Source organism: Rhynchophorus ferrugineus, unplaced genomic scaffold (genome assembly GCF_030347505.1).
Source record: "Rhynchophorus ferrugineus isolate W39M unplaced genomic scaffold, kcgeb_rfMv2 rfM7, whole genome shotgun sequence".
Lineage (NCBI taxonomy): Eukaryota > Metazoa > Arthropoda > Insecta > Coleoptera > Curculionidae > Rhynchophorus > Rhynchophorus ferrugineus.
In genome coordinates this window covers 5,090,577-5,115,654 of record NW_027472586.1, presented here as the reverse complement: position 1 = coordinate 5,115,654, position 25,078 = coordinate 5,090,577, and the positions used below count along the sequence as shown (strand labels likewise).

General features: G+C 33.2%; 3 protein-coding genes across 4 annotated transcripts in view; 2 read left to right on the top strand and 1 right to left on the bottom strand.

The window, feature by feature from the left end:
* Positions 1-1,034: 1,034 nt before the first annotated feature.
* Positions 1,035-7,152, bottom strand: scat (VPS54 subunit of GARP complex scat). 2 transcript variants are annotated; one of them, XM_076409708.1, is made up of 8 exons: positions 6,668-7,152; positions 6,430-6,615; positions 6,166-6,373; positions 5,949-6,110; positions 5,643-5,891; positions 5,166-5,583; positions 1,795-2,455; positions 1,035-1,743 (listed from the first exon to the last, which is right to left on the bottom strand). In XM_076409708.1, exons 1-8 carry the CDS (start codon positions 7,028-7,030, stop codon positions 1,534-1,536), a joined length of 2,457 nt encoding a protein of 818 aa, XP_076265823.1. In that variant the 5' UTR covers positions 7,031-7,152; the 3' UTR covers positions 1,035-1,533. The 2 variants fall into 2 exon arrangements, with proteins under 2 accessions (XP_076265823.1, XP_076265824.1); XM_076409709.1 differs by having other exon boundaries at positions 6,430-6,607; positions 6,662-7,144.
* A 197-nt stretch (positions 7,153-7,349) lies between these two features.
* Positions 7,350-8,351, top strand: Prx6a (Peroxiredoxin 6a). The gene is made up of 4 exons (XM_076409726.1): positions 7,350-7,509; positions 7,565-7,936; positions 8,008-8,080; positions 8,134-8,351. Exons 1-4 carry the CDS (start codon positions 7,424-7,426, stop codon positions 8,266-8,268), a joined length of 666 nt encoding a protein of 221 aa, XP_076265841.1. The 5' UTR covers positions 7,350-7,423; the 3' UTR covers positions 8,269-8,351.
* Positions 8,352-9,635: 1,284 nt separating this feature from the next.
* Positions 9,636-25,078, top strand: part of snu (ABC-type transporter snustorr) — a 100,272-nt gene continuing 84,829 nt past the window's right edge. The window contains exon 1 of the mRNA XM_076409711.1: positions 9,636-9,718. Coding sequence (XP_076265826.1) covers positions 9,651-9,718 — 68 coding nt within the window. The 5' untranslated portion in view covers positions 9,636-9,650. The remainder of the gene's footprint in view (positions 9,719-25,078) is intronic.

The window sequence follows — 25,078 nt, the reverse complement described above, 5'->3', positions numbered from 1 at the left end:
AATCTATGAACAAAGTAACTTGATCTTGATCAAATATTTAGACAAGAATGGCTTTTGATACTGGGTTAACTGTTAAATTCTGAAAATGAATAATATGTAAGATGTCGACGTTGTAACATGTCTTTTTATGAGTGTTAGTCTCTCCTTATCATATCCCCCTCTACATCACTTATTAAGAGTCACTGTGTTATGTTTCAGAAGCTGAGATCATGTTCATATTCAGAATCTTAAGCCTAAACAAGTATATCAGCGGTACGAGTCACTAAAATAACTTTCTGGTATAGCACCATCTGGTATCAATGTTCTATATCTTTTATTTTGAACAAAATTTAACTCAATAGTAGCCGGAGAAATTTTATCAGGTATTTTAATATCTTTTAAGAAGAGCTAAAAACTGAGAGCGGTACACAGTTTTCTTTACAGCACAAAACCAAACCAAACCAATAAGTAGATGTAAAAAAGATATTGAAAAAAGTTCCAGCTTATTTAATTCTGATTTTGTTAATAAAAAATAAACAAAACAACAATAACAAATGAACAAAATCAAATATCATTCTGATTAGATATTGAAGAGCAGCTAAAAATCTGAACTTAATGATATATCCTATACTTAAGACAGTCGTCAGACAAACCTTATAACCGCTAAAATAAGTGTAACTGATTGTGATTATAATTCACTTGCAGCAGGCAGGATCAACAGGGGTTTGCGAAATCCTATATCCGCAGTATATCACCCTTTTCTTCAAAAACACACCATAATAACGTTGTGGATATATTAAAAAGTTACAAATAACAACAAATAAGCAAAATCAAATATTAATCTGTTTAATGTAACAGTCCTTAAAAGAGAGATTATTAAAGAAAAAAGAATGTTACACTTACAACTAGTATTTTGCTGTCTCCTTCAAGACCATAGCTTGAAGAATAATGTTGAAAACACAGCACAAGATCTTCACTCTCTTACTCAGTTACACCTGATCAATTATCAATTTCTTTAAAAACAGAGCTTAAAAAATAATGAAAAAAACTGCAGCTTAATAAAACTGTGGATTTATTAATAAAAATTTAACAAAACAACAACAAAAACAATGTAAACTTTTCTAAAAACATTTTTTACAACACAATCTGTGGGATAAATTCGAAACATACAACTTAAAAAAGAAAAGAAATCATCAGTCATCGTACAAAATAGTCGCGAAACAGGTCGACGTAAAATTAACACCACTTTAAGACATACCGCAATTTAAAAATAGATATCTATACATATATATATATTCGATAAGTTATAACACGTATGTTTCTAATTTATAATAATTCACATTTTTCAGTAATACTTAAACTTATGGCAAATAATGAAAGAAAACCGCGGTCGCTTCTCCATTAATACTAATGTCGCAGTTGCAAACAAAGAAAGAATGTAACCGTTGAATTTTGGAAACCGTAATAAAGAGGAAATGCTACTGGAAGTATTGTATATATATCAAATCGTCTATCTGGGCTGTGGAGTTGCGAAAGAACGTTTACAGTCTATTATTACCTATCCCATATATCGTCCATGGAGTTATCACTGACGAATTTCTCGGGTAACACCTTCAGCATCTTCATCGTCTGTAGGTAGAATATTGTTTCGGATGTTACGAGTCCATGTTGGGGTCCACCGTTGTTCTGTATGTTCATTTTCAGCAGTTGCTCCCTTATTCGCGTTTTAAAGTTCTTGTGAACCTCCTGATAGATGTCGCTAACCTACAGAAGCCAAATCTTTACGAGATTTACGACCGATTATCATCCACATACCTGTTCCTCAGGAAGAACATTACTCACAGCCTCGTGCAACTTCGTCAGATGCTTGGAGATGTTCCTCAACTGCTTGCTGGGTACCGGCGGTTTCGCGTCCCAGTCGTTCAGCTGGTCGCCCAACAGCGTGTTCATTATCGAAAGGATCTTCGACTCCAACTGTTGAATATGGTGACCGATATCCTTCTCAACACTGTCGAATCCGGCGAGGTTGTCGCCGCACAACGCCCGAAAGTGATTCCGAATGTGGGGTATCATCCAGAGCACAAGCTGCAGAGACCGAGAGGCCAGCGCCAGATTCGTACTCGTTATGGTCTTTAGGCCGGCAGTTCGTAGAGCGCCGGCGCCCAGCACGAGATGGCACGATCGCGAGTTGAACGTCCTGAGCAGTTCCGTCAAATTCCTGCCGATCACCGGCGCCAGCAGCTGGAGGTCGTACGCGCACACACAGTACTCGCTCACTAGACGGATCAGGATCAAAACCGTGCCGGCCGTGACGTAATCCTGCGAGCCCACCTTCAGGGCGGCCGCGGCCCTGTTGAGGTACTTGGTGCTCATGTCCTCTTCGGTTGGAGATTCGGGTAACGATTTAATTATGTCGCCCAGGGCCAGCTTGTCCACCAGCAACTGAATCTCGGTAGGTACTTCTGTTGATTGCCATCTGAAAAACAAAAATATATAAATGAAAATACGGTCCAAAGACAAGATATGTTATCAGGAAACTTTTATAAAAAAATTGGCAATAGGTAACACGCCACTCAGTAAATCCCGAGCCTCAGACGCCTGAGGACGCCTCCTCAAAACCGTCAAATGACCTGAGTTCCTTGACAATCTGCAGTCTGTTTTAGTTAATATTACTGGTGAAATTTAAAAACTTCCATTAATTTTTAAACCCCTTTTCTACCGTAACATTCATTGGTCGTAACTAGCGTTGGGAACTATCGACTGTTTCAGTTGCTATATCCTATCCGAATGATTTTAATACTTTTTACTAGACTGTTTCAGTCAATTACTTTCAGTCTCTATTTTCGGTTCAATTGATCCAACTACTTTTTACTGTCGACTGTTTCAGTCGTGTACTTTCAGTTACTACTTTCGGACCTACTAACAGATCAACTGAAAAGTCCCCAGCCTACCATAGTAAAACAAATTTTTTTGGTAAAATTAGTTTTTTTCTTCAATATAATTCCCTTCAAGGGTGATACACTGATTATAGAGACCCATCTTTTCGATACCATTTTGTAGTACGATTGGTCGTTTCCTTCAAAATCGGCCTCAGTTTCAGCGATCACCTCTTCATTCGACCAATATTTCTTCCGAGCGAGCAGTCTTTTGAGATCTGAGAACAGGAAATAGTTGCTGGGGGGGCAGATCTGGAGAATACGGTGGATGAGGAAGCAATTCGAAGCCCAATTCATGGATTTTTTCCATCGTTTTCACTGACTTGTGACATGGTGCATTGTCTTGGTGAAGCAGCACTTTCTTTTTCTTGAAATGCGACCGTTTTTCGGCGATTTCATCCTCCAAACGGTCCAATAACGCTATATAATAGTCGCTGTTATTGTCAAGGTAGACGTCATAACCTTGCTAGCCGACTGTTGCGTTTTCCCACGCTTTGGAGCGGGTTTATCGTGTGTAATCCACTCGGATGGATGTCGATTGGACTTTGGAGTGAAATGATAGAGCCATGTTTCATCCATTGTCACATATCGACGCGATCACTCGGGTTTATTAAGCTTGGTCATCTTCCAACGCAGCTCCGAATCATCAACTCGTCGTTGTTTTTGGTCAAAAGTGAGCTCGTGCGGCACCCACTTTGCACAGAGCTTTCTTATACCCAAATATTCATGAATGATATGATATACACGTTCAGTGGATATATCTTTAGAGTGTCTGCTATTTCATTAAATTTCAATTTACGGTAATTCAAAATCATTTTACGGATTTTTTATATGTGTTCGTCGGTACAACCTGTTTTGGGAGTTCCACTGTGTTCACCGTCTTCGGTGCTCATTTCACCACGTCTAAACTTACCAACCCTTGATGGTTGATTTTCCTGCGGCAGTGCCCGGAAACTCGGCATCAAGCCAAGTTTTTCTAAGTTCTAAGTCTCTCGATGTTTGTTCAAGCCTTTAGAATACTTAAACTGCTTTCTTTCAACTTTCAGTAAATAATAATATTCTTAGTAATAAAATATTCCTTATTAACGATAAATAAAATTATTACTGTATTTAAAAAGGCTGCGATGGTTAAATAGTTGATAAAGATTGCTTGAAAAGATACGATACAAATATGTAGTGGTCATTACTCTATTTCCCTTTAAAATCAAGTTAAATATATGAAATATAAATATAATTTTAAATAATTAAAAATGAAACTGTTATTTTGAGGCTAATAAATTATAGTCGATCTTACTATGGCACCGATGAAAAAAATAGTAAGTACATGTTGGAATGAAATAGAAATAAATCAATTAAATTTATTTGGGGATCATTATTTGATTCCATTTTTCACACTGCCACTTGCCTATTTAAAATTATTTAAAATGAAGTGATCTGTAGACGGGAAGGAATTCGTATATCTCCGTCTGTTATCACGAATAGAACAATAATTCAAGTGTACATATGACCGAAATAGTGATTACTACCTTCAGTCGCTAGTTTTTTTACGTTTAATGCACTAGATCGACTGTTTAGCGATTTTCGACTGTTTCTACTATTTTCAGTCGACAGTTCCCAACGCTAGTCATAACATTCGATGATCAAATTGGATTAGACATCAGCTCGTGGTCTAATTCGACAGTGACGAGAAAAACCCAATAAATAGAATAAACAAACAATAAAACTCACCAGATTAGCATAAAATTTATAAATAAAATATTGATGCGATAATAAAAAGTTACACCGCTTATATTTTCAAACTCCATCGCAATAAACTAGGCGTGAAAATTCATAATTAACCACATAATATAATCTGCTTGGTAGAAAACGAATTCAAATTATTTAAAACATTTACAGCAAATAGCTTGCCACATCGATTGGCTAATACAAAATTCAAGGCGCCTGCTACATTCCATAATAGAAATTTTAATATGGCAATGACGAAATCGCAAATAATGTTATAGCAATATGTTGCTGTTTATAATTTCATAATGGCTGTCGAATTAATTTAGTAATGACTTAGAAGGTTTAAATATAATTATGAGAGAGATTAATATTCAAAAAAAAAAAAATTAAGCACAAGGAATGTAAGAAGAATGTAGAAAGGAAAAGAAAAACGGTAGAAATAGAAGCTGCAGGTAAAATTCATTAAACAAGTCGTTGAGCAGAACATACCAAGTAAAATAAAAACTGTACTGATCTTGTACTAACCTTTCTGCATCCAGCAGCATAATCAACTTATTTTTCCTTTGGATATTGAACTTATGCACATAATTGCCAGCCAGAATCTTGAAAGCTGCTTTCAACGCTGCACTTTGCCTTCCACATACCTCCTCGCACATATTGGTGAACTCCTCCACAATTTTCGATAATTCAGATACTTGATGTGCAGTGATACTATTTTTGTCGCTTTGCGTGCTTATCAAAGCCCCTAGCCTCTCATTACAATAATCACAAACAGAGATTAGTAAGCCCTTCAGTTTACTTAATATTTGGCTGTGGTCATTCTCTGATAAAAAGGTTTCTGTTCTGGATGAATTATAACTGGTGTTAACGACCAATCCCGCGCTCACATCGGCTGTTTCCTTTATCACATCGTGTACAGCTTTCACTCGGTATATTAGTTTCCCTAAAAACAAGATGAAAACAATCATAATTTAAATAAAACAACAAAATAAATGTACTTACCAAGAGCTTCACTACCTAATTTTAATACTTTGAGCCAGTGAGCAGAATCCATTGACGGTGCAACCTCCCCAGATCCAGTTAGCTCATTCAATTCATCTTCAGCATCCGCCAGTTGTTCAATCATCAACTGTTTGAGTAATGCTTGGGCTGCAGTTACAGCTTCTTGTTTATACACCTCAACAAAGTTTAGATGACTTTGTTTTAAAAGTCCAGCAACTAAGCTGATTAATCTATCAGGTTCTAGCACACCTACAGGATTCATAAATAACTAGAATACAGCTATAAGTACAAATATAAATAACAAACCTTCATTAGCATCTAGTGGTCTGTGTAAGTCAGCAGCTGTATATCTTTCAAATTCAGTGCTCAACATCTTATCTATTAACTTACACATTTCTTTTAACTGTGAGGGCAAGTGCCTTAAACTTGTCACACCAGCTAATTCTTTGGCTAACACATCTTGTGTACCTAACAACATTTTAATTATATTGTTGTAACTTCCATAAACTCCAGGTACATTTACCTGATATTAATTCTAGAGCCGCTACATAATCAGATGAACTAAGCAATAACTGTAGAGTTGGTTGAGTTTGAAGCACTGTGGACATCAATTTTAATTTATCCACTAATGACATATGATTATTTTTTGATCTAGCTAAGGCCAATAATCTGAGCGCATCCGATGTCAAACACTTATCAACTTTCTGAACTTTTGAACGCAGTGTCCTAACCTAACACAAAGTTATAGGTACCCAAACAAAAAAAAACATTAAAATAGTATAAATACCTCATTTGTTGCAACACCCATTTGCTCCATTATTGTGTCATGTGATGTCATGGCATGGAAAAAGGCACCTGACTTTTGTGAAACTTGTTTAGCTATATGTTCTTCAACAATATCCAAATAATGACTTAACTCATCCTGGAGATCATGATCAGATTTCAAATTATTTTCAAATACTTTACTAAATACCTTAAATGACAACGATAAATAGTTATAATAAAAATAAGCTTCATACTAATACCTTTGGGTCATTTAAATGAAACTCTGGTTGTAAATAAATTTTTGGAATAACACTAAGTTTATCTTGACAATTAGGAACCTCTGATTTTATTTTTGGTTTAATAGATTCATCTAGTTTCACTTCGTTCAGTCTTTGATGTCTTTTGTGACGCCTTCCATATTTTCGAAAGTACTGATCAAAATGACCATATGAAATCTCAGGTAGAAATGGACTCTTCTCAATTTCAGTTTTTTCCACAAATGAATCACCCCATGTTCTTGTAAAAAAATTGGACTGTTTACCTTTGTTGGGGTCACTTAAGACAGCTGGGAGATATTGGGATGCATCATAAACAGTCCACTGGGCATCTTGTTCATTATTCATAGTGATTTAAAAGTCAGTTTTGCTACCTTTTATTAAAACTCGTTATTTTTCGAAAATTCATTGTAAAACTCCACTTTTTTGACTCGGACAATGTCAGCTGACATTGACAACATTAATTGTCAAAGAGGCATATGTGGCATATTTTAAATTTTAAATAAATATATGCCATCTAACATTGAAATTTAGAATATTATACTATAATTTTACAGAAAAACCTTGGTATTTTATAGATAAAACTTTGATAATGTAAACATGTGAATTAAAACGAATGTAGGTAACTGAAAGCTTTTATAAAAGTTTTCTTAAGTGTTCTCAGAGGTCGCTGCTTGATGAAAACAGAGACTCGTTATTATAACCCAACATTTTATATTCTTGTATAATACAAAATTCAAAATGCCGATTTTAGGAGAAACTTTTCCTAACTTTTTTGTAAAAACAACATTTGGGGATATGCATTTGCACGATTTTTTTAAGGATTCGTAAGATTTTATGCTCTACATAATAATGTTCTTTAGTTTAACAGCATGCTTTTAGATGGGGAGTATTTTTTTCACATCCTGCCGATTTTACACCAGTTTGTACCACCGAATTAGCACGTGTTGTACAATTAATGGATGAATTTACAAAAAGAAATTGTAAAGTGATCGCATTATCATGCGACTCAAAGGAATCTCATTTAAATTGGGAAAAAGATATTAAAATGTATGCTGGTAAAGATGGACCTTTTCCTTACCCTATAATAGCGGATGAAAATCGAGATATTGCCGTTGAATTACAAATGATAGATCCAGATGAAAAAGATTCGAAAGGATTACCCCTAGCAGCAAGGGCAGTTTTTATTATAGACCCAAACAAAAAAATGAGGTTATCAATTTTGTATCCGGCAACAACTGGGCGTAATTTTGAGTAAGTGTTGACCTAAATAATATATATTCATCTAGATTTGATGTTTTGTTTTGTTTTTTTATATATATTAGTGAAATATTACGTGTTTTGGATTCACTACAACTTTGTGATAAGCATAAAATAGCAACTCCGGTTGACTGGAAGGTAACTTGTTATTTAGCTGTGCTCGAACTTTTTTGAACAATTCTACGTTTTAGAGTGGAGAAGAAGTTATGATACAGCCTACTGTTCCTGATGAAGAAAGTAAGCAAATGTTTCCTTCAATAACATGTGTTGCTCTGCCCTCTGGTAGGAAATATATCAGGAAAACCACAATAGTGAACAAATTATAAATACATAATTTAAGTTATTACTGTTTTGTATCTCAGAGTTTCGAATATGAAATAAAATTTTATTTTGTTGATTTATTTTAAAAGGTAGTTTTATACTGTGGAAATATTGCTTTAAACATAACTATAGAATTGAAAAGTTTTAAATGTATCTCTTGTTATTTTGTAAGTGAGAAATTGAATGATAAAATTTATTATTAAAACCAATTTGGGGTATAGGCAACCAGTAAAAGCCTGTGTTTATTAAGGTAAGAACAGAATAAAAATGAAAGCTAATAGAAGTAATTAAGATTTTATGGGAATAATTATTTATTTTTAGTTGCATTTGATTAATTTTGAAATCATTTTTACTGTTACATCACATACCAGATTAAATTAGTATTACATTTACAGTTTAAAACCAGTAATAAGGAAATTCAGATAATAAAATAGGATTAAAATTAAGTATAATAAAAAAAGACGAGTCTCTTAAGAGAGTTTTTTTTAATTATTAGTATTGATAATTTATTCGTTTATAAATATTACTAATTAAAGTGATTCAATCGATAATTATATCATACCCTTCGAAGTTCTAGTATAGAAAAATAATTAATTCAGCTTAATTGTCTAGAATGTTATAATTGAGAACAGTCGGTGAATGTTGAGACATTTTGTATGACACATATAACTTAAGGTCAGAGTGTAAATAAAGTGGCATTTTTATGAAAGGGGTAACAATAAATGTTGTCGCTTTTTTGCAATAATAAGGCTGTTTTATACATATTTCTGGTTGGAAATGGTAGGCAGGATGACAAGCAAAAATATATATGCCATTTTATTTACATGATATTACTGTTTTTTTGGTGTTGTTCATATTTTCCAAGACACATTACTTTTAAATGACAACATATTTAATATACTTTGAAACAGGCAACAAACATTATTCTTATGTTAATATTCTGTAAAATATTACATCAAGTGACCATGTCAACTTGTGACAGTTTGTTTCGTTTCCATTGATTCTTTAAAATCACAGTACGTTCACGGAAAGAAAAATCCTCGGAGTACCGTATAAAGAAATGCCAATTACACAACCGGCACGTAACAGAACGGACAACGATGGAACGAAACTAAAAGTAATTTCCCTCTCTCGGAGCGGCACTTTCTTTTCACCTAAAACAAGACAATGCTACGACCAATAGCAACCTAGAAAGGCCGACCACGTCGCTTTCTACCGGCCACCATTCGAAATTCACTTGTTACCAGAAGTTTTCGGATATTTTCCGCGTTGTAGCAAGTGAATTTCTAATAATATTGGTAAGATATCAATGTAAAATCGAAGAACATGATATTAACCAGTGGTTGGTGTTCGATGAAAGCGAATTTTCATCGTTAATTATTCAGTGATGTCTGAATTCGTCGGTGTTTCCCCTGTGCACAAGTTATTCGGGTTGCCTACAAAGGAACAAACAAGGTAAGGGTATTTTTGTTCCTATCAAATTAAATACCGAATGTTTTGACAGCGCTTCGATGATCGGGATTAAATATACCCTATAATTGGAGGGGGGATATAAACAAGTGGGGGACGCAATGATTATTTCTATATTTGTAATAAAAAATGTAGCTTAGTATATAGATCAATAATTTATTTATCAAGTATTGTAATAGTTCATCTGGTGAAAATTTAGAATTCTCCTATTTTTTGCTGTAATTTCCTTTCAAATGACTTCAAGTTAATGAAAATTAGAGAGGTTATAAATAATTTTGTGTTGAATCGAATAGTAGTTAAAAGAATTTTATACCATCATTAGTTATACAATGAAAAGGGTATTTTCAAAAAATGTTTTAATTTATGTGTATGTCTCATATTTTAAAAGTTATAAGTTATAATGCAATTTAACATGGGTATTGTTTTCTTGTAAAAATACATATATTTTATACATATATAAAAAAATTGGCACTTTTTTCAGATATATGGTCATTAATAATCTTTACCAATTCTAAATATTTTTTTCTTCATTGTCAGATGCAGTTGCTATGGACTTTGCTATAACTAATTTCACTTTTATTACTACTTTTATGGACTCATATTTCTTTGTGATTTGTTTTATGGCTATTGTTTTGCGAGTAATAACTGCTAGTTGATTTGTTTCCTTTTTTTGTAATACATAAATAAATAATTTCTAATCGTGCCCAAGGAGTTTATCAAAGGTAGAAATAAACAATCACTATGGCTGTTAGACTGTGAATAAAGACTATACTTAGAATACTTGAAGAACCGATAGAGGATTTGCTAGATATATGTTTGCTAGATAATTTGCTAGATATATGTTGAATTCTTTGAAGAACAGAGGTAACCTATGGAAAAAACAACGGAAAAGTAGCATGTTGTTGATAGCTATTTGATAATCTATAGATAAAACAGAATGAAGCATGTGATTATACAAATACAAATACAAAGATACAGATACAAAACTTTTTGGGATATTTCTTTGTTGAACTGTTCAATATTGTTCAAATATATATATATATATATATATATATATATATATATATATATATGTATATATATATATATATATATATATATATATATATATATATATATGTATATATATATATATATATATATTATAACAGAACGAGAAAATTCAACTGTTTAACAGTAATATCGATGTTTATGTAACTTGGCTGTGTAATCTTCGTTTATATTAATTGCTTTACAGAAAAACACATAATTTCGAAAAGTTCTTAAAAGTACAATTAGTGTGTTGACTTTGGGTCGTTAAATTGACAAACAAGACAACTTAAGCAAGCCGTAACTAACAAGTTACAATCCTAACAAGTTAGTTTTGTAATTGTTTTGCGTATGATGTCTGTTTTAATGACATGTTCGATAAGTTCCCGGAATGGAAGTGAAAAAATGGTCATATGTATGTGAGTTCATCTGACGATAAAGTTTGACATTTTTGACGATATACGTACTCAGAACATTTTGTCGCACGGACGCTATTTGTTTATTTAATATTTAGTTGAAACTTTCGTCTCGGAAAAAAATGGAACCGAATGGTGAACGTTTTCGTGCGATGCTTTTTACGATTTTCGACGTGGATTATCACAAAAAAGTGCATCAATCAACTTAATTTGACTTTTGGCGATGAAGCTCCATCAAAAACCACTATGTATCGCTGTTTTAATGAATTCAATCGTGGTCGTATTTCGCTGTCCGAGGAGTTTCGTGAAGGCCGCCCAAAATCGGCTGTTGTGCCAGAAAACACCGATCCTGTGTGCGAAATGATTAAGCAAGATCGTCACGTCGCCTATTATGAGATTGAGGCATCTCTAAGCATTAGTTCCACAAGCATATATGCGATTTTACATGAAGAGTTAGCTGTGCGAAAGACGTGTCGATTCGTGCAAAGAAATGCTTAAGAAATTCAATCGCGGTGTTTCGAAAGAAGTTTATAAAATCGTAACAGGTGACGAATCATGGATATATTCGTATAAGCAGCAATCGGCTGTATGGGTGTTCCAAGATTAGCCAAATTCAACAAAAGTTGTTCGCTCACGAAGTACTTCAACGAATATTGTGGCCTGTTTCTTCGGGAAAACTGGTCATATTGCAACTGTGCCTCTAGAGGATCATAGAACAGTAAATTCTGATTGGTACACAGCTATTTGTTTGCCAAAAGTCCTCGGTGAAATAAGGAAAACAAACAAGAGACGGCGGATTGTTCTTCATCATGACAATGCGAACTCTCACACATCGGCTCAAACAAGAGACTATTGGGCACCCAATGACTTCTTTTTGTTTCCATCCGTGAATAATAAGCTGCGTGGTTAACGATTTTCATCGCCCGAAGAAGCTATTGAACCGCTCGAAAATCATATTTTGAAGATATCTCATTCGGAATGGAATAAATGCTTTGAAAATTGCTTCAAGCGTATGCAGAAGTGTATCGTAGATCTATCATCGTGGAGATCACTATTTGTTTTTTTTTCTATTCCCGAAATTTAAATAGTGACCCTCGTATCATGTAGTTTTGCGACCATCTCTGTCATTCGTGAAGTTTTTGGACGTTTTTCAGATTATACGTCTTCAACATAATGTTTTTTTGAACGACCAGGTTCATGTTGCACATTTACTGCTTCGGTAGGAAATTTCGCAGCATCGCGTAAAGTTTTCCACTTTCAAGCTTCGAAAAAAATAAACGGTAGAATATACATTGGAAAGTCTATGCAGTATTGAAAATTCGAAAAAAATACACACATATACTAAGGCATTGGAAGTAAAATATATCGATGACCTTGGTAATAAGCGATACAGTTTTCTTTGTGGTGAACGTTCAAACAATTGCAACGCGTTGCTTGCTGGACCAAAGTGCAGTGTTTGATTATATTCTAAGCGCATGTGAAAGGTTTTCGAAGTTGGTACATGCGGTATTTTCACTCGATATATTTTCAAGATGCTCTACGTTATTTGCGTTAAATGTATGTATTACATTGTAACTAGTCGTTGCCGACTAACCTATAATTTGTCAAAACCTAGGTATATATCTAGGAGGACCCATCGGCCCTGTCATAGTCTCTGGTGTAATAATGTTTGTGTATTAACACCGCTTGTTTTTTTATTAAATACACCTCTTTGATACTTTTTTTAAAAGTGAGTGTGTATATAATTAATATATGGTTAATATAGGAAATGTTATTGCAGAGTGTAAAAGATTTATGTGCACAGATATGTTTGTAATTGTTCAAAATATACATGACCATTTGATTAAAATATGTCAGGAGGGAAATAATAGTAACTGTTTTGCATATATGGGAAATGCATTATAGAGAATGCAGTGACTAAATGTAATTCTATCAAGAAAGATGTATACAGGTACTAGCGACCCGCCCCGGCTTCGCACGGGTGCAATGCTGATACTAAATTAAATACACTACCGAAAAAATATGAACGTTGTATATAAAAGCATAGCGGCCCGCTCCGACTTTGCACGGGCATAAAATATATATGCATATGTCACTCAATGAAAACATGATTAAAATCGATCCAGTATTTTTGGTTCATTCATTACAGCTCTTGGCCTGCACGCATTAAATTTGGAGTAAAACAATTCCTCTTCCCCTATACTTACAATGAAGATTTCCTGCTATCTTTGGAATATCTAAATTCATACAATTTTTGTTACATTACACATTTTTAAACGCAAATTTTAAATTTGTAATATCTCCGAAAATATTTGTTTAATTTACATGCTGTAAGGAACCATATTGATCTATATTAATTGCACACTGTATTTAAGGTACTTAATTCGATAAGGATTAATGCCGTATTGCTTAAAATAGCTTCGTAAATAAGCCATTTTCTCACGTAAAAAGTAAACAATAAAAATGGTTAATGTGGGTTATCCCTAAAAGATAAACATATACCATCGCGGACTTTTTTGTAGACCTTTTTATGGTGTACAATACTGTAGTACATTGATTTGATCTAACTCGTAGGGTTAGGCAGCGTTTTTGCTAATTGCTAAATAAGCCTAAAAAAATAGGTTAATTTACGACATCATGTTAGAAACCTCTAAAATTAGCAATGTTGCCTTAGTATATTATGCATGTATTATACATATAAACCTTCCTCTTGAATCACTCTATCTATTGAAAAAAACCGCATCAAAATCCGTTGCGTAGTTTTAAAGATTTAAGCGCACATAGGGATATAGGGACAGAAAAGGCGACTTTGTTTTATACTATGTAGTGATTAACAGAACAAACGAAGGAGAAATTCATTGATATCAAAATGTCTTTACAAGGAAACACTGTACTGAAGGACACAAGTACTAAGCGTAAAAGGTAAATATGCTCTTTAATGAAAGTAAAATATATTACTTGGATATAAAATTGTTAATTAGGAATAGGCCTCCAGTGGATGCAACTAAAAACGCGCCTACAACTTTAACTCTTAGGTGGTATGAAAAAGAGTTCATTGTAAATATAATCAAACGCAACCCTAACTTACAAAGTGTTATAACTGTGTACTTAAATGTAGTTTTAAGTCCTTCGATAATATATCCATTAGATCTACTAACAGGTCAACTAAAAAGTTCCCAGCCTGACACATAGATGGCCCTACTAGAATTAAATTCATATGTTTTTTAGTTAGCCCTAACCCTGAAAAGATGCGTGTATAAATTTGACAGTCGTCAGATCATTAGTTTGTGAATTATAGCATTTTGAGTGAAACAACTTTTGTTATGGCGAAAAAAATGGATAAAAAGGAATTTCGCGTGTTGCTAAAATATTGTTTTTGCAAGGAAACAATAGAGTGGGAGCGAAAACTTGGCTTGATGCTGAATTTCCGAGCACTGTCCCAGGAAAATTAACCATCAAGGATTGGTATGCTAAGTTTAGACGTGGTGAAATGAGCACCGAAGACGGTGAACACAGTGGGACGCCCAAAACAGGTTGTTACCGACGAAAATATTTAAAAAATCCACAAAATGATTTTTATTGACCGTAAATGGTAAAGCCCAATCGACAGTCATCCGAGTGGACTGCACACGATGAACCCGCTCCAAAGCGTGGGAAAACGCAACAGTCGGCTGGCAAAGTTATGGCGTCTGTAGTTTGGGATGCACATAGAATAATTTTCATTGACTATCTTGAAAAAGGAAGGACCATCAACCAACAGCGACTATTACATAGCGTTATTGGACCGTTTGAAGGACAAAATCGCCAAAAAACGGCCGCATTTGAAGAAAAAAAGTGCTGCTTCACCAAGACAATGCACCGTGTCACAAGTCAGTGAAAACGATGGCAAAAATAAATGAATTGGGCTTCGAATTGCTTCCTCATCCACCGTATTCCCCAGATCTGACTCTAGCGACTATTTCCTGTTCTCGGATATCAAAAGAATGCTCACTGGGAAGACATTTTCGTCGAATGAAGAGGTAATCGCTGAAACTGAGGCCTCTTTTGAAGCAAAGGAATTTTTGAAGGGAATTATGTTGAATAAAAAAACTAATTTAGCCAAAAAATGTGTTTTATTATGGTAGGTCGGTGAATTTTCAATTGACCTGTTATAATGTTAAACTAAATTATATAAATTATACTGAACTGAAACTCAGAGATGATACGGCAACATTGCGACGTTTTGACGTCACAAATTTAGATGACGCACGTTCGAGACTTCTTTGGATAGACTGTATTGTATGTTTCGACAAGCATTAAGATACTAAATGGAATTTGTAATAATTCATTTAGAATTAACATAATTTATTGTGTGTTTAACAAATTCCTATTACAGACAACAAACACGTAAACCCGGCGTCCTCCAAGATTTAATGACTCAGGAAGATGCGCCACAGAAACCATAAAATACGTTTTTGTTGCTCGTATTATCTTCCATCGTCTTATTACCGCAAAATATATTATTTATTTTTTCTATGGGCAAAAATCAGTCACCAAATTCTATTTTTATTCACTCCATGCCACAGTTTTGTTTATTAAATAAGATCTTAGTGGTTTTACTCAAATTACAAACTGTTTTTTAACTTAGTTAACAAGTTTTATTAACTTGTTGTGTTCTTCTTTCACTAATACCAAATGGTATTAGTAAAACCACACTACACCAGCTCAAAAGGCTTAGACTTCTTGCGTCATCCAGTCTTTATTCATGATCCTTGACAAGTTTTTTTTAATCGCCTGGTTTATTGTGTCAATAACCAAGTCTCTATGGAGATTATTATACCACATGGCCGCTGAAGTATGGCTATATTGAACCTCTTGGCATCACTCGATAGCAACTGGATTTCTTCAAACAGCAGTTCTTAGATATGTGTTGACAGTGAATAATTTCCTTCTTCTAACTTTAATATTCAATCCTTCTTCCTTCTTCACTATATGAACTAAACTATTTTACTATTATACTATGTTGGCGTGTGGCTCTTGGATTCTCCATTGCTCGTTCTAATTTTTAATTTTGCCTACTGGTGTTTGCAGTTTCATTGTTGCTTTCTCTCTGCTTTTTAACTACAGACATTTTGGCAGTGTTATCAGCAATAGCTATTGTATTATTGTATTATTTTGCAACTCCAGAGCATCACCGGTGTATATCATGTAAAGGACTGGTCCTAATTTTTAACCCTGGACACATCTATAAAACTTATAAAGAAGATGTTGAAGTATTTTTGGAGGACTACATCAAAACCTTTCTGGGAATAACATTGAACAGCAATGAGTCATCATAACCAGTGTGCTAGAGCTTTTTTGTGAAGTTTTTACAGTTCCAAATAATGATTAGGTATTGTCACGTGAGTCATGCCACATACGTTTTCGTTAACATGACGCCAGTAAGTTGATAATTAATTTTTCAGAGCAGGCCATGGTTAATTATTCCAAATCCAAGGTAATTTTATCGAAAAATTTATAAATAATCGATCAGGCTATGTTTGTTTTTGGCGTAAAACATGTTTATTTCCATTCGGTTGGGAACCGCTCGATTACTGAACCCTTTTTCTGACGCAAACCGCGACAGACGGAACCAGGTTTGTACTTAAATATCGCCATGCTAATGAAACAAATGATAATTAATCGATGGTGGTAATAAAAATCTCTTCATTATTCATTCATTAACATACTTTTGACGTAAGGTACGTAAAGTAACCTGGTAATGTTATCTGGTAAGTTTTAATTTCCATCAGATAAGGAAATGGTGTTATAAGAATCTTCGAAAACATTAACACTTCTGATGAACGGTGGAAAAAAATGAATTCGAGTGCAACTTTCACAGTAATTAAAATGATTTTACGTCTGCTTTGATGACTATTAATGATAGTTGATCTAGCACCGTGATACTTAGTCCATACCAGACGAAAGAGTGTTACGAGCCAGCTTCTTTGACCCTAAATAGAGTTGACGTCAGTTTTTCTGACCAGGAAATTCATTTTTGTTCGTGTTATTATCTCCCAACTGCCAAAATAATAAACCCAGTTTATAACCGTAAACTAGATGCAAAAATTCGCGAAAAATACCCAAATTATAGAAGAAACAATCCATGAAGATAACACACTACCTCATACAATTCAAAAATATATAGCTAATTAAATAACCACTGATATCCAACTTATTCGACTGATTTAGGTCCCGCTGACTTGGTTCTCCTCGCACCGTAGTAGAATCTTCAATAAAAAATGAAAAACTCCAATTTTTCAAGAGTAGATTAACAAAGTGCATAAACCAAGCTCATTTTTTTAATATTTTAAAGTCTCCTTTTGCCAACGAGGGTTTATCTGGACTGGACCTACTGTTTAACGTGGACTCCGAACCACAGTCCTCGGCATTAAGCCTACCGACTGGCGAGTGACCAACATAGAAATCATCCCAGAAGACATTCGGTATTACACAGCCTGGATACTGGTGTAACTGGGATCATTTTCCTTGTAGGATTTTACACTCTTGTCTAGGACAATCACAAATATTAAACAATCACGGACATAAATTTACGAGTATGCTCCAGCAGGATTCGAACCCGCGACTTTAGCAACAGTGGGTGGACCGTCCTGTCGCCTTTACCACTGCGCCAACTAAGCCACATGTGTAAAATGTAAGATATATAATAAACACGATATTTACAGAGTTATAGAGCAGATAAAAATGTCTGTAATGTATTGTGAGTATAGTACCACATTCTACATAGATTAGAACAAATTTTCCCTTCAGGAAACTCCTGTAATGTGTTCTCATCTATTAGGTTCGCAATTAGCTTACCCGACTACTTAATAGGTTAACCTGGGGCTGTCGGCCACCTAGAAAAATATCGATTTTTCGATATATCGGAGGAAAAAAGATATCGATGATTTTTTGGAATATAAATTCATCCTTGCAATTAAGTACCAAAATATATTAACCCTTTAAAGTATTAAAATACCGCCAAAATATTGTCGTAGAGTATTATTTCTAATACGGTATGTTCTCTGAATGAAACCCAGGTCCTTTAAAGATATGTAAAGGCACTTTTCCTTTCTGACCAGAGAGCACAATGTTGGGATGTCCATTTTTCAATTATACAACAGTCGTCCGAAATTATGACATAATTTTTATCAAACAAAAACTCGTTATGCATTTATATAATCAAATTGAATAACGATTGCTAAACGCAGCATACGATAAATGATTGTGTTAAGTTCGAACGAGCCACACGAAGAAGGTCATCTAGAATCACTTACGGCTGGTGCGTCTCCTGCATGACAATTTTGATATTGCGAAAGTGCAGTGAATATTTCGGATATCGTTTGATGAAATTGATTTTTTGTTACAGATCCGGCTAGTTTTAAGAGCAAAAAGCATATTAGATATTAGCATATAATGTAACAATCCAGCTTATATAATGCATTGGGGATGAAGTAATTTCGATTTTATCATGATTTTTGAGGTCAATTTGTTTTTAAAAGTTTCGAACATTAAACAATGATAAATTTGTGTCATTTTGGTGGATGATCTTTTGTCAAATTTTTTAGTAAAATCATAATTTCGTTACTGTAGAAGTTACTAGGATACAGACACCATTACAGACAACTTTACAACATTAAGGCGTTTTTATATAGATCAGATATAGACACTTCATCACAAAGTCTTTTTCTTTCATCACATTTCATTCACAAAACATCACAGGTAACAGGTTTATAGGACGATAAGAGGAAACGTCTTCTGATGTTTAGATATTAGCATATAATGTAACAATCCAACTTATATAATGCATTGAAGACGAAGTAATTTCGATTTTATCGTGTTTTTCGAGGTGAATTTGTTATGAAAATTTTCGAACATTAAACAATGATAAATTTGTGTCATTTTGGTGGATGATCTTTTGTCAAATTTTTTAGTAAATCCATAATTTCGTTACTGTAGAACTTTCTGGGATACAGACACCATTACAGACAACTTTACACCATTAAGGCGTTTTTATACAGATCAGATATAGACACTTCATCACAAAGTCTTTTTCTTTCATCACATTTAATTCACAAAACATCACAGGTAACAGGCTTATAGGACGATAAGAGGAAACGTCTTCTGATGTTTAGATATTAGCATATAATGTAACAATCCAACTTGTATAATGCATTGAAGACGAAGCAATTTCGATTTTATCGTGTTTTTCGAGGTGAATTTGTTATGAAAAGTTTCGAACATTAAACAATGATAAATTTGTGTCATTTCGGTGGAAGATCTTTTGTCAAATTTTTTAGTAAAACCATAATTTCGTTACTGTAGAAGTTACTGGGATACAGACACCATTACAGACAACTTTACACCATTAAGGCGTTTTTATACAGATCAGATATAGCTACTTCATCACAAGTTCTTTTTCTTTCATCACATTTCATTCACAAAATATCACAGCTAACAGGCTTATAGGACGATAAGAGGAGACGTCTTCTGATTTTTAGATATTAGCATATAATGTAACAATCCAGCTTATATAATGCATTGGGGATGAAGTAATTTCAATTTTATCATGATTTTCGAGGTGAATTTGTATTTAAAAGTTTCGAACATTAAACAATGATAAATTTGTGTCATTTTGGTGGATGATCTTTTGTCAAATTTTTTAGTAAAACCATAATTTCGTTACTGTAGAACTTACTAAGATACAGACACCATTACAGACAACTTTACACCATTAAGGCGTTTTTATACAGATCAGATATAGCTACTTCATCACAAGTTCTTTTTCTTTCAGCATATTTCATTCACATTTCATTCACAAAACATCACAGGTAACAGGCTTATAGGACGATAAGAGGAGACGTCTTCTGATTTTTAGATATTAGCATATAATGTAACAATCCAGCTTATATAATGCATTGGGGATGAAGTAATTTTGAATTTATCATGTTTTTCGATGTGAATTTGTTTTTAAAAGTTTCGGACATTAAACAATGATAAATTTGTGTCATTTTGGTGGATGATCTTTTGTCAAATTTTTTAGTAAATCCATAATTTCGTTACTGTAGAACTTTCTGGGATACAGACACCATTACAGACAACTTTACACCATTAAGGCGTTTTTATACAGATCAGATATAGCTACTTCATCACAAGCTCTTTTTCTTTCATCACATTTCATTCACAAAACATCACAGGTAACAGGTTTATAGGACGATAAGACGAGACGTCTTCTGATTTTTAGATATTAGCATATAATGTAACAATCCAGCTTATATAATGCATTGGGGATGAAGTAATTTCGATTTTATCATGATTTTCGAGGTGAATTTGTATTTAAAAGTTTCGAACATTAAACAATGATAAATTTGTGTCATTTTGGTGGATGATCTTTTGTAAAATTTTTTAGTAAAACCATAATTTCGTTACTGTAGAAGTTACTAGGATACAGACACCATTACAGACAACTTTACACCATTAAGGCGTTTTTATACAGATCAGATATAGCTACTTCATCACAAGTTCTTTTTCTTTCATCACGTTTCATTCACACTTCATTCACAAAACATCACAGGTAACAGGCTTATAGGACGATAAGAGGAGGCGTCTTCTGATATTTTCACAGGTTTAAGATTTAAGCCACTTTACAGGTGATAGGAAATTAATTAGGTCTTGGCATGGCATTAAATATGAATATTATTAATTTAATGCACTTTCCTGAAAGCTCTTTTAAGATTCTTCCGGTCATTAGATTAAAACCAGGAGCTTTTTTAGAATTGATTTCTTTATGTAGTGTTTGTTTTACTTCCTTAACAGTAAGTTTCTCATGTGACAGATCCATTAGAAACGGAGTGTTAAGAAAATCAACTATGTTATTTTCTATTACGGACATTTCAGACGGGTACGGATTAAATACTATTTTTAAATGTTTAGAGAAAACTTCCGCTTTATTTTTATCATTCCTAGTCCAGGTACTGTTGTCAATTTTAATGGGTGGATTATGTTGTTGAGGTTTTTTTAATTTCTTTTGTTGCTTTCCATAGAGAATATTCCGTTGTATCAGTTGGCGTTAAGTTTTCTAAATAGTTTTGAATTCCTTTTTTCCTTGTTTATTATCTCTTTTAGCTCTTATGTGGCCTTGTTGAATTTTCTCTTGTTTTCTTCTGTTCTGGTTTGTTGCCAGGTTTTTCGTAGTTTCCTTTTTTCAGCAATTTTTTGTTTAATTATAGATGAAATATTATTGAACTTTCGATATGTCGCGCTAATGAGATAATAAAAGACAATAAACAGCAATAATATTGTTGGATGATACTCTAGAAAAAAGAATTTGAACTTTTTGACCATAACTCGTTATTATTTTCCTTCCAACCTTTACTGATACCAATATACGGATTATATTATTCTTGAATTACAGTTTTTATGTATTTTTTCTTTATTTTTTGACGTAAGTTCTAGTTATGGTGAACCGTACTGTATCACAAGTACGTCAACGCGGAGACCCCAACGAGCAAGTAAACAAGAAACCTGTTTATTAACGCCGAAACTTTCGTACGAATATCGCAACAAGTCAACGAAAATTGTGTTATATATCAATAACAGATGACCAATAGTACACACGTCCTTGTCGAACTTTTTAATAAATATATTACCCACCGACTTTCTATAATAATACGAAAGGAAATCGTAATTACGCCAGTTTGCAGCCTTCTTTTGTTCCGAACGTAGAAAAAATTAATTTGTTTAATCAAGAAACATCAAGGATATGAGGGCAAAAAAAACAATTGTTATTCTAGGTAAGCATTAAGATATTTATCGTCGCTTTTTATGGGTGATAAATATCGTGAAAAAATGGCAATAATTATCTAATAAAAATGTTAATTATCAATTATTGTTTGTGGCGAATACAATGTTAAATAACGATAATAATACCGATACAAAATTTATTATTATTCAGTTGTAAAACAGTTTTAATGTTGTACACTACCGTTCAAAAGTTTGGAAACAATAAGGTAATAAAATAATGGCAATTAAACTGATGATTTATGATTTATTATACTCCAATATTAATCAAAACTTAGATTTAAGCTCGTTAACTTTTAGTACATTTCCTTTGATATTACATTTTTAATTACTTTAGTCATTCTTTTTATTACCTTATTTAAGTATTGCGCGTATTGGACTTGCTCTCACTTCATTTCAAATAATCGCAAGTTAATGAAAATTACGCGAATTATAACATAAGGATTTTTACGCTGAATCCAATGGTAGTATAGTAATTTTTATACAACTTATAGTTTGTAAGTCATATAATGAAAAGTGTATTTTCAAGAAATTACTGGATTTCTGTTTCTGTCACATATCTTAGAAACTACAAGTCCTAGAGCATTGTAACCTGGATTTTCGTTTCTTTCACACCAAACTGCATATATTTCGAGAGTTTTATCTTTATCTGAGAGATGAGAAATTTTTCCACTTTTTCCATACATATAGTCATGAAAATTTGCGATTTTTGGCCATTTTCAATTGTTTTGCTATCATTTTCGTTCAAATAATCACAGGTTAATGCAAATCACAGGGATTATAAAGAATTTTACGCTGAATCGAATGGTAATATAATAATTTTCATACAACTTATAGTTTGTAAGTTATACAATAAAAAGTGTATTTTTAAGAAATCACTGGATTTCTGTTTCTGTCACATATTTTAGAAACTACAAGTCCTAGAGCATTGTAACCTGGATTTTCGCTTCTTTCACACCAAACTGCATATATTTCGAGAGTTTTATCTTTATCTGAGAGATGAGAAATTTTTCCACTTTTTCCATACATATAGTCATGAAAATTTGCGATTTTTGACCATTTTCAATTTTTTTGCTATCATTTTCGTTCAAATAATCGCAGGTTAATGCAGATCACAGAGATTATAAAGAATTTTACGCTGAATCGAATGGTAATATAATAATTTTCATACAACTTATAGTTTGCAAGTTATACAATGAAAAGTGTATTTTCAAGAAATTACTGGATTTCTGTTTCTGTCACATATCTTAGAAACTACAAGTCCTAGAGCATTGTAACCTGGATTTTCGCTTCTTTCACACCAAACTGCATATATTTCGAGAGTTTTATCTTTATCTGAGAGATGAGAAATTTTTCCACTTTTTCCATACATATAGTCATGAAAATTTGCGATTTTTGACCATTTTCAATTGTTTTGCTATCATTTTCGTTCAAATAATCGCAGGTTAATGCAGATCACAGAGATTATAAAGAATTTTACGCTGAATCGAATGGTAATATAATAATTTTCATACAACTTATAGTTTGCAAGTTATACAATGAAAAGTGTATTTTCAAGAAATTACTGGATTTCTGTTTCTGTCACATATCTTAGAAACTACAAGTCCTAGAGCATTGTAACCTGGATTTTCGCTTCTTTCACACCAAACTGCATATATTTCGAGAGTTTTATCTTTATCTGAGAGATGAGAAATTTTTCCACTTTTTCCATACATATAGTCATGAAAATTTGCGATTTTTGACCATTTTCAATTGTTTTGCTATCATTTTCGTTCAAATAATCGCAGGTTAATACAGATCACAGAGATTATAAAGAATTTTACGCTGAATCGAATGGTAATATAATAATTTTCATACAACTTATAGTTTGCAAGTTATACAATGAAAAGTGTATTTTCAAGAAATTACTGGATTTCTGTTTCTGTCACATATCTTAGAAACTTCAAGTCCTAGAGCATTGTAACCTGGATTTTCGCTTATTTCACACCAAACTGCATATATTTCGAGAGTTTTATCTTTATCTGAGAGATGAGAAATTTTTCCACTTTTTCCATATATATAGTCATGAAAATTTGCGATTTTTGACCATTTTCAATTGTTTTGCTATCATTTTCGTTCAAATAATCGCAGGCTAATGCAGATCACAGAGATTATAAAGAATTTTTTCGCTGAATCGAATGGTAATATAATAATTTTCATACAACTTATAGTTTGCAAGTTATACAATGAAAAGTATATTTTCAAGAAGTCACTGGATTTCTGTTTCTGTCACATATCTTAGAAACTACAAGTCCTAGAGCATTTTAACATGGATTTTCGTTTCTTTCACACCAAACTGCATATATTTTGAGAGTTTTATCTTTATCCGAGAGATGAGAAATTTTCCCACTTTTTCCATACATATAGTCATGAAAATTTGCGATTTTTGGCCATTTTCAATTGTTTTGCTATCATTTTCGTTCAAATAATCGCAGGTTAATGCAGATCACAGAGATTATAAAGAATTTTACGCTGAATCGAATGGTAATATAATAATTTTCATACAACTTATAGTTTGCAAGTTATACAATGAAAAGTATATTTTCAAGAAGTCACTGGATTTCTGTTTCTGTCACATATCTTAGAAACTACAAGTCCTAGAGCATTTTAACTTGGATTTTCGTTTCTTTCACACCAAACTGCATATATTTCGAGAGTTTTATCTTTATCCGAGAGATGAGAAATTTTTCCACTTTTTCCATACATATAGTCATGAAAATTTGCGATTTTTGGCCATTTTCAATTATTTTGATATTATTTTCGTTCAAATAATCGCAGGTTAATGCAGATCACAGAGATTATAAAGAATTTTACGCTGAATCGAATGGTAATATAATAATTTTCATACAACTTACAGTTTGCAAGTTATACAATGAAAAGTGTATTTTCAAGAAATTACTGGATTTCTGTTTCTGTCACATATCTTAGAAACTACAAGTCCTAGAGCATTGTAACCTGGATTTTCGCTTCTTTCACACCAAACTGCATATATTTCGAGAGTTTTATCTTTATCTGAGAGATGAGAAATTTTTCCACTTTTTCC